The sequence below is a fragment of the Dipodomys spectabilis genome, unplaced genomic scaffold (genome assembly GCF_019054845.1).
Source record: "Dipodomys spectabilis isolate Male_0828 unplaced genomic scaffold, ASM1905484v1 ptg000069l, whole genome shotgun sequence".
NCBI lineage: Eukaryota > Metazoa > Chordata > Mammalia > Rodentia > Heteromyidae > Dipodomys > Dipodomys spectabilis.
In genome coordinates, this window is record NW_024870746.1 from 718,163 (window position 1) to 735,000 (window position 16,838).

Below are 16,838 nucleotides of genomic sequence, written 5' to 3' on the forward strand. Positions count from 1 at the left end.
GCAGATAATGCTAAAAAATTTAACCTTCGCATAATCGGAGTGGACGAAGGTGAGGAATTCCAGAGCAAGGGAATGCAACACCTATTTAACAAGATAGTCAATGAAAATTTTCCCCACCTCAAAAACGACCATCTTAACTACATCACAAAAGCTTATCGAACACCCAACAAGCAAGATCCCAGGAGAAACACTTCTAGGCACATAATAGTAACAATGATGGATCTGAATAATAAGGAAACAATCCTGCATGCAGCAAAAATGAAGAAGGAGCTATACTACAACGGGAAAAAAATTAGAATCACTGCAGATCTCTCCACACAAACAATGAATGCAAGAAAAGCCTGGGAAAGCACCATACGAGCCCTGAGAGCCAATAACTGCCAACCCAGACTGATATACCCGGCAAAGCTAGCATTCACATTCGATGGAGAACTGAAAACTTTTAATAGCAAAGAAAAACTAAATGAATACATAAACATTAAGCCAGCATTACAAAGAATTCTAAGAGGGGGGACACAACCTGAAGAAAGCAACCAGGAACTGGGACCTGCCCCAAACAGGCATTACTCAAAGTCTAACTGAGCAAGCACAGGAGGAAAGGAAAGAAGAAAAACTTAGGAAAACGGAATGGCAGGGACAACAATGCATCTCTCTATACTTTCTCTTAATATAAATGGGCTGAATTCGCCAATTAAAAGAAAACGAACTGAGGACTGGATCAGAAAACAAGACCCATCCATCTGTTGCCTTCAGGAGACCCACCTCTCAGCCAAACATACAAACAAACTCAGAGTGAAGGGGTGGAAAAGGATCTACCAATCAAATTCCCCCAATAAGAAAGCAGGTGTAGCTATCCTGATATCTGACAAAATAAACTTTTCATTAAAATCAGTACAGAAAGACAAGGACGGACACTACATATTAATAAAGGGAACAATCCAAGAGGAGGATATAACCATCATCAACTTATATGCCCCAAATATTGGTGCACCCAGATATGTTAAACAAATGCTCTCAAACTTACAGAATAAAATAGATCCCAATACGATAATACTAGGAGACTTTAACACGCCACTCTCACCAAAGGACAGGTCTACCAACCAGAGGATTGGTAAAGAAGCTACCGAATTAAGTGAGGCCATACTTCAAGCGGAATTAACTGACATCTACCGAGTATTTCACCCTAAAACAACACAGTACACATTCTTCTCAGCAGCTCATGGAACTTTCTCCAAAATAGACCATATCATAGTTCATTCAAGGAACTTAAGCAAATACAAAGGGATCGACATAATCCCCTGTATCCTATCTGACCACAGTGGAATCAAGCTAGCTCTCAATAACAAAGCATACCGCAGAAATTTCTCTAATACATGGAAATTGAACAGCACACTCCTTAACAAGGCCTGGGTAACAGAAGAGATCAGAGAAGAAATAAAGCATTTCCTAGAACTCAATGAAAATGAAAACACCTCACAAAGAAACTTGTGGGACACAGCAAAAGCAGTCCTGAGGGGCAAATTTATTGCCCTCAGTGCCCACATCAAGAGAATGGAGACAGACCAAGTAAATAATCTCATGTTGCAACTAAAACAGCTAGAAAAACAAGAAAAAATGGGACCTAAAGCTACTAGACGAAGCCAGATAACCAAATTAAGAGCAGAGATTAACCAATTAGAAAATCAGAAAACCATAACCAAAATAAACCAAACAAAAAGCTGGTTCTTTGAAAAAATAAACAAAATTGATGGCCCGTTGGCAAGATTAATTAAAAAAAGAAGAGAGGAAACCCATATTAATAGGATTAGGGATGCCACGGGAAGCATCACAACACGCACCCAAGATATCCAAACAATTCTAACAGACTACTTTCAAAAGCTATACTCTCTAAAGGAAGAAAATCTGGCGGAAATGGATGCATTTTTAGAGAAATACAAGTTACCCAAACTGAGCAAAGAAGAAGTTAACCAATTAAATAAGCCAATATCCTATAATGAGATACAGGAAGCTATCAAAAGTCTTCCAACAAAAAAAAGCCCAGGACCAGATGGATTCACAGCAGAATTCTATAAGACCTTTAAAGAAGAACTAATACCCATACTCCTCAAGCTCTTCAGAGAAACAGAGAAGGAGGGAGCTATCCCAAACTCATTCTACGAAGCCAATATCACACTCATCCCCAAACCAGGCAAAGACCCAACCAAAAAGGAGAATTACAGGCCAATCTCCTTGATGAACACAGATGCAAAGATCCTTAACAAGATTCTAGCTAACAGAATCCAGAAACACATAAAAAAAATAATACACTATGATCAGGTAGGCTTCATCCCAGAGACACAGGGATGGTTTAACATACGTAAGTCAATAAATGTAATCCAGCATATCAACAGAGCCAAGGTCAAGAATCACATGATTATCGCCACAGATGCAGAAAAGGCCTTTGATAAAATTCAACATTCATTCATGCTAAAAGCTCTGGAGAAAATAGGAATAGAAGGAACATTTCTAAAAACAATAAAAGCCATTTATGACAGACCAATAGCCAATATTATACTTAATGGGGAAAAGCTACAACCAATCCTCCTAAAAACAGGAACAAGGCAAGGATGTCCACTGTCTCCACTCCTCTTCAACATAGTCCTAGAACCCTTAGCCAGGGCAATAAGGCAAGAAAAAGACATTAAAGGGATCCGCATAGGGAAAGAAGAAGTGAAACTATCCCTTTTTGCAGACGACATGATACTATACCTTCACCATCCCAAAAACTCCATCCCCAAACTTTTAGAAATCATAAGTCACTTCGGCAAAATAGCAGGATACAAAATAAACCCACAAAAATCAGTTGCCTTCCTATACACTGATAACGCACAGGAAGAGAGGGAAATAAAGGGAGCAACCCCATTCACAATAACCTCCCAAAAAATAAAATATTTAGGAATTAACCTAACCAAAGATGTAAAAGAACTATTTAATGAGAACTATAAAAAGTTAAAGAAAGAAATTGCAGAAGACACTAGGAAATGGAAAGACCTCCCATGCCCCTGGATAGGCCGACTTAATATAGTAAAGATGGTGATACTTCCAAAACTAATATACAAATTCAATGCAATTCCTATTAAAATCCCAATGACGTACATCACTGAAATACAGAAAACAGTCCAAAAATTTATGTGGAACAACAAAAGACCTAGAATAGCCAAAACAATTCTAGGGGATAAAGACAATATGGGAGGGCTATCCATGCCGAACTTCAAACTCTACTACAGAGCTATAATCACGGGGACAGCATGGTACTGGCACAAAAACAGACCCGAAGACCAATGGAACAGAGTGGAGGATCCAGATATAAATCCACAGGCCTACAGCCAGCTGATATTCGACAAAGGAGCCAGAGACATACAATGGAAGAAACACAGCCTCTTCAACCGCTGGTGCTGGGAAAACTGGGCAGCCACATGCAGAAAACTAAAGGTGGACCCCAGCCTATCACCATGCACCAACATCAACTCAAAATGGATTAAAGACCTTGACATTGAACCTGGATCTCTGAAACTACTGCAGGACAGAGTAGGAGAGACACTTGAACTAATGGGCACAGGAGGGAACTTCCTGAACAGAGTCCCAGGGTCACAACAGGTTGGAGAGGGACTCGACAAATGGGACTACCTTAAAATAAAAAGCTTCTGCACAGCTAAATCTATCGCAACTAAGCTAGAAAGACAACCAACTAATTGGGAAAAAATATTTACCAGCAATATATCAGACAAGGGGTTAACATCCTGTATATACAGGGAACTCAAGAAACTAATCCCTCCCAAACCTAACAAACCAATTACTAAATGGGCAAGGGAACTAAAGAGGGACTTCTCAAATGAAGAAATAAAAATGGCAAAGAAACACATGAGGAAATGTTCATCATCCCTGGTGGTGAAGGAAATGCAAATAAAGACAACCCTGAGATACCACCTTACCCCAGTCAGAATGTCCCACATCCACAAATCAGCCAACGACAAATGCTGGAGGGGATGTGGAGAAAGAGGAACCCTATTACACTGCTGGTGGGAATGTACACTTATGCAACCACTTTGGAAAGCAGTCTGGAGGGTCCTTAGAAAGCTAAGGATTGACCTCCCTTACGACCCAGTCATACCACTTCTGGGCATCTACCCTGAACAACAGGAACCAATATACAAGGACACGTGCACCTCCATGTTTATTGCAGCACTGTTCGCAATGGCTGGGATATGGAAACAACCTAGGTGCCCCACCACAGATGAATGGATCCAAAAATTGTGGTGTCTATACACAATGGAATATTATGCAGCCATTAGAAATGACAAAATAATGGCATTTGCAGGGAAATGGATGGAGCTAGAAGGAATCATGTTGAGCGAGGTAAGCCAAGAACGAAGAGACAAACGGTACATGGTCTCCCTCATAAGTGGATGCTAAATCCAAAAGGTTAGGTGATACGACAAAACTAACAGGACTTAAGAAACAAAGAACTCCCGCTCATCTGGTTGAACCACTACTGAATATCCTCATGCTGCTGATCACAAATATGGTGTATAACATGTGAACACTGTTATATATTGCAGACTGTGGTGGACAATTTGCTCCAGGGAGGTTAGAATGAACTTGTGACTTTGAAATTGTGTGGTCATTTAATCACAATCAAAAAAAAAAAAAAAAAGGAGAACCTCGGGGAAGGGAGGGAGGGAGGGGATGGTGGGGGGAGAACAATGGAGGGGGTGACGATGTTCAGGAGGAAGTGTGCTCGTGGCCTCGCTCATGTAGCTGTGGCCCTCTGTATAGTAGCTTTACAATAAAAAAAAAAAAAAAAAAAAAATGTAGTAACAAAACTAAAAACTAGTAATATCCACTTTTATTTAAACATATAGACTTTACTTCCTCAAACATAGTTTACAGAATTTGTTAGGTTGACTTTAAATTTTAGGACCTGTAGTTTAATTACTATCAAATATATAGCATGAAATGTTTCTAATCACTTTGAAAGAAAAGTTAGCTATCAAATGCCGTTAACTGGCTTTTAGATAGATCTTAGGAAACTCTATGTGATGTATAAGTTACAAGCAATCCCCCTTGAGCCAGGCGCATGTGGCTCACGCCTATAATCCTAGCTACTGAGGAAGCTAAGATCTGAGAATCGCGGTTCAAAGCCAGCCCCGGCAAGAAAGTCCATGAGACTCTTATCTCCAATTAAACACTAGAAAACTGGAAGTGGCACTGTGGCTCAAGTGGTAGAGTGCTAGCCTTGAGTTGAAGAGCTGAGGGACAGTGCCCAAGCCAAGAGTTCAAGCCCCAAGACCGACCAAAAAAAAAAAAAAGAAAGAAAGAAATCTCCATACTACGCTAGAAAATGTTAATAGTTCCAAACCATCATTAAGAGACAGGATTCCTAAGAGTAGCAAGTCACCATTATGCAAGCTAAAAAGCTTCAGAAAGCCAAGTGAGAGGCAAATATAAAATCTACCTAAAAAAGAAGTCTATAGACTCTTACCTGAGAAGTTGTTAAAAATCTTTCAATCAGGAAATATGAAGAATATGAAAAGATTTTAGTGGATGATTTAATTGGGTTATGGGGGTTAAAAATGTAATGAAAAGGTTCTACAGGAAGAGTAGAAAGAGGGAGGTATGCATACTTCACTTTTCATCAACACTCCACACTTTCAAAAACATTTCCACTGGAAGTGGCATTGTGGCTCAAGTAGTAGAGAGCGCTCTCCTTGAGCTGAAGAGCTGAGGGACAACACCCAGGCCCAGAGTTCCAGCCCCACAACTGACCAAAAAAAAAAAAAAAAAATTATATATATATATATAAAATTCAAATTTATAAAAAAAAAATTTCCACCCAGATTCAGACATAAGCCTTGCTTCAATTTTCCACCAGTTAAGATGCCCAATTTTAGCATACTAACTTATTGAATGCAACTATACAAACTTATACAACAAACAGGCAATAAAGAGAATAGTGTTTTTGTTAGTTTTTTGATTTTTTAATTATGTCTTCGATAAGCACTATGTTTCAAACTTACATCTGAACCCACACTTCTTGTGGTATTCTGTAGGACAGGTTTGGTCACGGAAAGTTTTCCATTCACTGGGCTATTCACCACAGGGGCCGGTACCACATTCACCACATGATTAGGTAGTTGTGTGGCTCCCCCCGTGACAGCCAGGACAGGCTGAGCAGAAGGCAGAACTCCTGGGGGCTGGAGCTGTACCAAAGTGGGCTGAGAGAGCAAAACCGTCTGACCTACATTTAGAAAAAAAGAAAATGAATCAGGAGATGCATAACTACTGTGGTGGAGAAGCAGTCTAACGTTTAGATCCTTCTGAAGATGTAATAAGTAGATCAGGCCCAAGGGATTTCCCCACAATCAAATACAACATGACCAACAGCCCATATACTCTTCATATTCATGGGAACTCTGCTAATGTGCCTTTAGTAGAACTAAGTTCCTGGCCAGTTTGAGAATATTTCAAAGCCAGTCATGGTAAGCATGGCCCTGGAGTCCAAGTACTTTACAAGCTGAGGCACAAGGATCACTTGAGCCCAGAAGTTCAAGGTCAGCCTTTGCAACATAGCAAGAACTCATCTAAATATATACATACATGTATATCTATAGATATATGTATATATCAATATATTTCCATACTTATGTTTCTCAACTACACATATATCAAATTTTCTGTTTTGTGTAGATTCTCCAAGTTAACCTCTGAAATTTATTGATGCAAAAGAATTCTTCATATTATAAATAATAAATCTTTTAAATTAATAGGATTTACAGCCAGGCACCAGCTACTAAAGGGGCTAAGATCTTAAAGGAAATGAAAATCAAAACAACACTGAGATTCCAACTCACCCTGGTTAGAATGGTCATTATCAAGAATACAAAAAAAAACAGATGTTGGTGTAGACAAAGGGGAGAAGGAACCCTACAATGTTGGTGGAATATAAACTTGTTCAACCAGACTGGAAAGCAGTTTGGAGATTCTTCAAATAACTAAACAGAACTATGAGGGCTGGGAAGGTGGCTCAGTGGTAGAGTACTTGCCTTGTTTGCATGAGGCCCTGGGTTTGATTCCTCAACACCACATAAGCAGAAAAAGCTGAAAGTGGCACTGTGGCTCAAGTGGTAGAGCACTAACCTTGAGCTGAAGAGCTGAGGAACAGTGCCCAGGTCCAGAGTTCAGGCCCCACTACTGACCCAGAAAAAAAAAAAAACTACACTATGATCCAGTAATACCACTCCTGCACATTTATCCAAAAGATTACATATCAGGATAAAGCTACTTGTACAACCATGTTCATTGTTACACTATTCACCATAGGCAGGGTATGAAAACAGCCCAGATGTCCCTCAATGGACAAATGGACAATAGAATTTTACTCACTCATTAGGAAGAAAATTACCTCATTTGCAAAGAAATGGATAGACCTGGAAGTGAATTAAGTCATTTGCAAAGAAATAGATGAACCTGAGCCGGGAGCTGGTGGCTCACACCTGTAATCCTAGCTACTCAGGAGGCTGAGGTCTGAGGATCGCAGTTCAAAGCCAGCCCGGGCAGGAGAGACCATGAGACTCCTATCTCCAATAAACCACCAGAAAACCGGAAGTGGCGCTGTAGCTCAAGTGGTAGAGCACTCGCCTTGAGCTGGAGAGCTGAGGGACCGCGCCCAGGCCCAGAGTTCAAGCCCCACGACCGACCAAAAAAAAAAAGAAATAGATGAACCTGGAAGTAAAGTAAGTCAGACCCAGAGAGACAGAGGACACATGTTCTCTCCACATGTGGAAGCTAGACTAATTTATCAATGTACAAGTAAAAACATACAGGGTGGTATACAAGTATACACAAATGTATTAAATGAAGCATGGTATTTGCAAGGGAAGAATTCAATTGATGCAATTCCGTAGACAAATTCATAGTACAACAAAATCAATACCAGGAACTGGTACTTGAAAGGTATAAAGAGGAAATAAAAAAGAGAGGTAGACAGACAAATGAAGAGCAGAAGGGAAGAGAAAATTCAGTCATAATATTCAATGAATATCTTATGAAACTAGGAAAACTGGGCTGGGAAGGTGGCTCAGTGGTAGAGCGTTTGCCTTGCATGCATGAGGCCCTGGGTTCAATTCCTCAGCACCACATAAGCAAGGGGGGGGAAAAAAGCCAGAAGTGGCGCTGTGGCTCAAGTGGTAGAGTGCTAGACTTGAGCTGAAGAGCTGAGGGATAGCAACCAGGCCCAGAGTTCAGGCCCCACGACTGGACCCCCCCCCCCAAAAAAAAAAAGAAACTAGGAAAATTGAGGGAGGGAAAGTTAGGGGAAAATGATGAAAGAGGTGACACTGATTAAGATACATTGGGAGGAAAGTTGTAGGGGAGGGGAAGTGGGAGAAAAATGAGGGAGGGGGTAACAATGTTCAGCAAGAAATGTAATCATTACCTTACATATGTAACTGTAATCCCTCCATCACCTTAACAATAAAATTAAATTTTAAAAAGATGCATTGTACTTATAAGAATGATTTTTTGAATCCTTTGTACTAGCTACTTAAAGATAAAAAATATAGTTTTGTGACTTTCTTTTTTTAAGCTGAGATCTAAGAATCATGGCTTGATGCTAGCCTGAGCAGAAAAGTCTTTAAGGCTGTTATCTCCAATTAACCACCAAAAGCTAAAAAGGAGCTGTGACTTGGTGATAGAGCTCCAGCTTTAAGCAACAGAACTAAGGAACAGCATCCAGGCCCTGAGTTCAAGTCCCAGTACCCACACAAAAAAAAATAATTAAGTAAGATTTACAAATATATATATATATACACACACACACACACACACACAAATACATGAACAAAGTAAGTAACTCAATGATAGGAGACCAGGGGCAAAACCATTTGAGATGAATTATTAGCTAATAAGCACAGTAAATGTAAATCTGTAATGTAAAATAGTCAATAAATAATAACACTTCTAAACTCTGTGCCCCCATCTACCACCCCCAGCCCACCACCTCCCAGCCAAAAAAGGGCTTTCAAATCTATTCTTAGTCTTCACATTCATCATTACTTTAAACGTGCTCATCGGGGAACTGGCATCATTTCCCTACAGAAATAACTCATAAGACTGATCTATTAAAAGTTTTACTTGCCTAGCATTTTCTTTTAGATATGACCAATTTTATTAGTTATTGAAAGCCTTGCCTCATAGTCACAGCAGCTTATTAGGCCTATCTAACAAGTAAGGGTGCTGCACTAATCAGAAATTAAAGTTCCATATAAATTTAGAATTCTTTGAGGAAAAAAAAGACAATATATTTCCAGCAGCTTAATAGGACTCCTATAAAGCTCAGAACAATATTTCAAAGGATCAGAACAGAGTAAAAATCAAAATAAAACTTCAGAACACCTAACAGTTTACTTTTACAAGATCAAAGTTTTTGCTTCAGTCAATTAGAAATTAATTAACATTTTATCCCAATTTAATTAACAGCATTTAAAATTAGTAAAAAGAAATACTAAAAGGGAATGTAAGTCAACATACAATACTAATACCTATATACCTGTGTTTATAGCACAATTATTTACAAAAGCAAAGCTATAGAATCAGCCTAAATGCCCAAGAAATGATGTATGAGTACATGATATATGTAGTACATATAGACAATGGATGGAACAGGAGATCATCATGTTGAGCAAGATAAGCCAACCTCAGAAAGACAAACATTGCATGTTTTTAGTCATATGTGGTATCTAGATTGAAAAATAACAATAATAATAATGACATTATTATAAAAAGGGGACTATTGGAGGGAAGGATCAATAAGAAAGTATACAGGAAAGTAACAGGTGAATATGATTAAAGTATATCACATGAAACCCCTTTGTGCAACTAATTTATTCTTTAAAAAAAAGCTTAATAAAAGGGCTGAGGGCGTGGCTCAAGTGATAAAGTACTTCCCTAGCTTAAGGTCCTGAGTTCAATCCCTTATATGTACATATGTGTGTATGTGTAGTTATGTTGTACATTATATATATTACATTACTATATTGATATTATATATTTTAAATGTTATACATAATGTATACATACAGATATGTATATTCAGACTCATACCTTGTGGTAGCGCACCTGACTAGCAAATGTAGGGCTGAGTTAATATTAATATTAATCAATTAATTAAAATTTAAAGACAAAAAGTTTCATAGACTTGCAATGCATGTAGTTTACTTGTGCATAAATAAGGACTAGATATTTTTAGCTCATTTTCGCTTGTATTAACTTCTATTATGAAATAAACACATAGAAAAAGGGAAAACACCTCCAAAGAAGGTATAAATGTGCTTGGGTTAACAATGCAAATAAAAACAGTATATAAACAGCCCATGCCAATGGGTTAAGTAATAAGAAATTACAGTCAATTTGGCACTATATAAAGACATACCAGCTAGGTGCCAATAGTTCAAAGCCAGCCTGGGCAGGAAAATCCATGAGACTCTACTCTCCAATTAGTCACAAAAAAAAAAAAAGCTGCAAGTGGCATTCTGGCTCAAGTGATAGAGAGCTAGCCTTGAGAAAGAAGATCTCAGGGAAGCACCAGGGCTGGCAAAAAAAAAAAAAAAGACATACTAATTACAATGTAAAACTTAAACCAAGAATTCCCAATCCTGAATATAAATATTCTTCTCTGCTGGGGGCAAGGGGGGAAGGGGGGGCATGCAGGGCCAGGAGGTGACAATAGCTGGGTTTAAATACAGGGGTTCATATTTGGCAAGTGTTCTACCACTTGAGCTGTGCTCCCACATACAGCCTCACATTGTGATCCTCTGACCTTCATTTACCAAGTAACTGGGATTATAGCATGCAACATCCCACCAAGCCCAGTGTTTGTTAATAGCAAAAAATAGCACAATGCCACAACTGGTTGCACACACCTGACCCTAGCACTTAGGTGAAAGAAGCAGGAGGATCACAAACTCCAGGGAAGCATGGGCTACATAATAAGTTCAAGGCTAGCCTAAGTTGCATATAGAGACTGGCTCAAAAACAAAAACAAAGCAAAACTTTTTTTTTGTTTAAAAACTCCATGTTTCCAAATGATCATGGTTATTCTTTTGTTTTCTGTGGTCTAGAAAATATATAATGAGAAAAAGCTACTAAGAATTTTAGAGTGATTTAAGATAAATGAAACTAATCTATAGAAAATACTTCCTACAAGTACAGATTGGAGGATTCTGTACAAAAAGAGCCATAAAGCTATTATTCCCCTCATCCATACTCTAAAGTCTATATGTTGAGAAGACCTGCTCCATACCCTCTAAATTTAAAAGTTATGATAAAAAGATACACCCTCAAATTAATCACTGCTCAAAATTTTGAATCTATTCCAAAGAACAGAGAAGTTAGTAAACATACAGAAAGGATCAGACTTGTAGTCCTAGCTGTAGATTTAAAGCACTGGCAGATAAAACATACAGATGTCATTGTAATGTTTCTTGAAACTAACTAAGATAAATAATACAAATCTGTACTTCTCACTGTCTAGTTATCACCATCTCCTCACTGAGAGAATTAATTGCATCTAGAGAGAAGGCAATGGAAGATCACCAAGGCAGCATCTGTGCACCAAATATGGCTAAATTCCTACCAGGCCACAGCTTCCTTTTTTCCCATGCTGAACATCATCTGGGAGCTGTCCCTGAGCTCTACAGCTCAAGGCAAGCAATCTACCACTTGAGCCACAGTGCCACTTCCGGTTTTCTAGTGGTTAATTGGAGATAAGAGTCTCATGGACATTCCTGCCGGGGCTGGCTTTCAACTGTAATCCTCAGTCTCGGCCTCCTGGGTAGCTAGGATTACAGGTATGAGCCACTGGCACCAAGCTGAGCATCAAGTCTTTTTATCCCAGAGTTCTTAACTATCCTCAAATTATCCAGCATCTAATCAAGATCCTCTAAATATTCCACACATGTTCAGGTTTAAGACAGAATGGAGGAAAACAACTAAATTTCTACTACAATTTGTCCAAAACAAAAAACTTCCATGGTGCTTTGCTAAATGCTCACCAGACCACAAACTACAATGCAAAGGTCTATTTGGGGACTTACTAGTTAGCAGCTGAACAGTTAACTACTTTCCTATTGTGGAAACAGGTAAAACAGCACATACCAAAAGGCTGTTTATTCATTTCAGATGCTCAAAATCCTCTTTGGTATTATATGTAAATCCCCATAATGAATAGCATCTGGACTCCACACTGGATACTAATTACTATGTATAATTTACTTATTTTGGTAGTCAATTCTTTCTTTTCAACTTTTTCAAAGCTTACAAGTTATGTATCAAACATTTATTAAATCCCTACTTTGTCTAAAATACAAACCTGCGTGGCTTTGGGCAAATAATTTCTTTGTGCCTAGTTTGCTTATCTATAAAATGAAAATGTTGGTACATCTTCTCCCAGAGGTATATAGACTAAATAATACACTAAGTCAGTCATGGTAATCGTAGCACACAGGGGCTAAATGACAAGGATCATAAATTTGAAACTAGCCTATATATGGAAGAAAGGGAAGGAGGAAAGAAGGAAGGATAGAAATAAACTTAAAGCACTCAGAAGAGAAAACTTTATTATTAACACTTTTATCAAAAATAACAGTTTCCTGGCTGGGAAGGTGGCTCAGTGGTAGAGCACTTGCCTTGCATGCCTGAGGCCCTGGGTTCGATTCCTCAGCACCACATAAGCAAAAAGAAAAAAGCCAGAAGTGGCGCTGTGGCTCAAATGTGGTAGAGCGCTAGCCTTGAGCTGAAGAGCTGAGTGACAGCACCCAGGCCCAGAGTTCAGGCCCCACGACCGCCCCCCCCCCAAAAAAAAAAAGTTTCCATAAAGGTACTGCACTTATTCTTTACTTCTCATGGTGAGGTGCTACTTAGTTGTTTATATAAGTTACAAAAATCTCCAATTAAAGGGTAGAATTCTTTCAAACACAACCACATCTCATAATCCTTTATGAAGTTCATATATTCTCTATACAGCATCTTTACAATAAAATAAAATAAAGAAGTACATATAAATGATGAATTATAAAGACTCAGCCAGGCTACGTGGGCCCAAGTTCTGGTTCTACATCTTACAAAGAGAAGTTACTAGTCGGGCATAGGTGGCTCACACTGGTAATCCTAGCTACTCAGGAGACTGAGATCTGAAGATCACAGTTCAAAGCCAGCCTGGGCAGAAAAGTCCGTGAGATTCTTATCTCCAATAAACCACCAGAAAACCGGAAGTGGCGCTGTGGCTCAAGCAGTAGAGTGCTTGCCTTGAACTGAAGAGCGCAGGGGCAGTGCCCAAGCCCAGAGTTCACACCCTATGACTGACAAAAAAAAAAAAAAGAGAAGTTCCTTTACTTCCATCCCCTATTTCAGTGGTATGCATTAGGATCTAATAATCCAAGACAGAATTATAGAAATAAACTAAGATGCCTTCTCTTCTATCCTTCTTCCCCTTTCTTACCATCCAATTAATATTTCTATTAATATTTCTACTTTCTATCTGGTTCTCTATTAATCATTGGCATTCCAGGCTTTCATCATCTCTCACCTGGGTTACTCTTAACAATCTAAAAGACATTTAGAATTTAGAAGCAGAAATAGGCAGAAAGTGTTCCAGGGTGAAATAACATGAGCCAAGAAACTAAGAAAAGCCAAAGATTCAAGGGACAATGCCAGATCAGTTGGGCTAGAGTTTAGAAAAAAGAATGTTTCAAAACATAAAGTTAGAAAAGGAGCTATATTATAAACAGTTTGACATTACATACTAGATAATTTGAACTTAATCAAGTTCCATCAATGGTAAAATACTATAAATAATAACATTAAGTATAAATCTCCCCATTCTGAGACTACTACTACTACTACTACTACTACTACACACACACATACACACACACACACACACACACACACACACACACACACACGTGTAATGATACTTTGTGCCTAAGTTATACTACAAAACAGCTGGGTACGGTGGCTCACACCTGTAATCCTAGCTACTCAGGAGGCTGAGATCTGAGGATCGTGGTTCAAAGCCAGCCTGGGCAGGAAAGACTGTGAGACTCTTACCTCCAATAAACCACCAGAAAACTGGAAGTGGTACTGTGGCTCAAGTGGTAGAGCATTAGGCTTGAGCTGAAGAGCTGAGAGACAGTACCAGGCCCAGAGTTCACGCCCCACAACCGACCAAAAAAAAAACTTTCACTGCCTCATATTAGCACATGTTTACAAAAAGTAAGTATAGTATTCAGATCATGAAAAATCACTCAAATTGGGAATCATGTGGGATTCAGGTTTTTGGAATTAATAAACTGTCCAGAAAAGAGCAATTTGTCTCTTCAATAGGTAACAATCTTCTAGCACTCAGATAAAGCCAATGGTCTAAGAGCAAACTTTTAGGAATATCCTCTCCTTTAATGCCAGATTAATGTCAGGCTTTTACTTTTCACAGAATAATTTTAACAGCTTATGGCAACTATAATGGGGTTCTTCAGGAGTTTAAATTGTTTTGAAAAGATATAGATCCTTTTAAGACCCTAATAAAACTTTTGGAGACTATCCCTACAAACAGTTATATATGAACATTTACTAAACTTTTCCTTTAAGGATTTTGTGAAACCTTAACAATCATTCACAAATAAAGATGGTACCTATTTACAGAATTGCTAATTTTTTTTGGGGGGGGGGGGTCTGGTCGTGGGGCCTGAACTCTGGGCCTGGGCGCTGTCCCTCAGCTCTTCAGCTCAAGGCTAGCACTCTACCACTTGAACCACAGTGCCACTTCGGCTTTTTTCTTTTTGCTTATATGGTGCTGAGGAATCGAACCCAGGGCCTCATGCATGCAAGGCAAGCACTCTACCACTGAGCCACCTTCCCAGCCCCAGAATTGCTAATTTTTTTAAACTGACCCTATAACTGAGGGGAGAAAAAGCATTTCAAAATGTTTTACTTTTTTATTTGGTTTGTTTCAGTAGGGATTGGGTGATGGATTTTTTTTACTGATCCATCCATCCTTGAATTTAGTTCTATTTATTTAGTCCTATTGTGTATGACTATATAACAGAACAAAGCTAACAAAGGACAATGAAATTTGTGATCTTGCCTTTATTAAAACTACACTCCACAGGATGGGAAGGTGGCTCAGTGGTACAGTGCTTGCCCTGCATGTATGAGACCCTGGGTTCAATTTCTCAGCACCACATAAGCAGAAAAAGGTAGAAGTGGCACTATGGCTCAAGTGGTAGAGCACTAGCCTTGAGTTGAAGAGCTGAGGGACAGTGCCAGGCCCAGAGTTCAAGCCTCACAACTGATTAAAAAAAAAAAAAAACCTACACTCCAAAGAAACAAGCTAGCTATCCGTAACTATACATATAGCCATAAAAGCTAATGTATTGATATCCCATATCCTATTGATACCTAGAACTAATGGTACCAACAAACTAAATTTTATATAAGCTTTCTCATACATGTGTACACATGTTGGTATTAGTACAACAATAACTAAGCTGCCTAAGAGATCTCCAGGAGCAAATAACTCCGATACTTGCATAGTACTAAATTCTGAAACTGAACTTTTTACAATCCCAACCTAAACTTCTTATAGAATCACAAGTATGTAAGGCCATCTTGTGGATAAAATAGGGAACCACACAAATTCTTAGTAAATTGGTCAAGTTTAGGTCTCCTAATATCATTTCAATTCCAGTTCAAAACCCTGCTTACTAAATAAAATACACAGTCTCTTCAGAAATTAAGAGCTAAATTCTATTCCTATAACACACCTATCTAAACTGAACTAGACCATGCTATTTTAAATCATGGCCATTCTTTTAAAAAAAAGTTACAAAGCTACAATAATCTCAGAATAAAATGGCAACAGAAAGTTTCTCAGATTTTCTTCACTACAAATGATTAGATAATGGGCTTGGAAGATGGCTCAGTGGTAGAGCACTTGCCTTGCATGCCTGAGGCCCTGGGTTCGATTCCTCAGCACCACATAAGCAAAATGAAAAAAGCCGGAATTGGCACTGTGGCTCAAGTGGTAGAGCACTAGCCTTGAGCTGAAGAGCTGAGGGACAACGCCCAAGCCCAGAGTTCAGGCCCCACGACCGGACCCCCCCCCCAAAAAAAAACAAATGATTAGATAAAAACAAAATTCTTGTAGACAGAAAGATAAGTCAAAATGGTAAAACTTAAGAAAAAAGAATTATCAGATATAAGTGATCTGTAGATAAACTGCTCAGGACACATCAATTTCTTAGAACAGGAGGCATATATTAGTCATCTCTGCTACAGCCTCAGAACCAAGAATAATTCCTGACACCCAGTACATGTGCAGAAGTGACAAGCTGAATTTAAACAAACCATGTGACACAAGCCTTACAGTCCTCCAAATAAACATATGCAGTCTCAAATTCCATATAGATACCTTTGTTGGGTGCAGGCTGTATACTGATAATTGGTTGCTGCTTTGCGAGTGGCATGAGTGTTGGCAGAGTCTGAATAATGATGGCTTTTGCTGGAACACTGGAGTTAGTTTGAGTCTTAGGTGCTGCTGGAAGTAATAGAGGCTTGGGCTGAATTGAAGGTTTTGAACTCATCTGAATTTTCTTCTTTGGAGTTGATCCATTTTCTGGAGAAATAAAACAAACTTACAAATCAGTCTGAAGGCAATTAAGCATGCCCTAGAAAACAGATTATATTACACACTTTTCTACACACATAATCCTGATTTCTAAGAAATTATCTTCAACTAGAGTTTA

General features: G+C 38.8%; 1 protein-coding gene across 1 annotated transcript in view; it reads right to left on the reverse strand.

Annotated features, from left to right (window-relative positions):
* The window catches only part of Atf6 (activating transcription factor 6), a 179,272-nt gene that overhangs the window by 142,180 nt on the left and 20,254 nt on the right, over positions 1–16,838 (reverse strand). Inside the window, exons 7-8 of the mRNA XM_042681408.1 lie at positions 16,505–16,708; positions 6,057–6,277 (exon numbers count right to left, since the gene is read on the reverse strand). Of these exons, the coding sequence (XP_042537342.1) occupies positions 6,057–6,277; positions 16,505–16,708 (425 nt within the window). The remainder of the gene's footprint in view (positions 1–6,056; positions 6,278–16,504; positions 16,709–16,838) is intronic.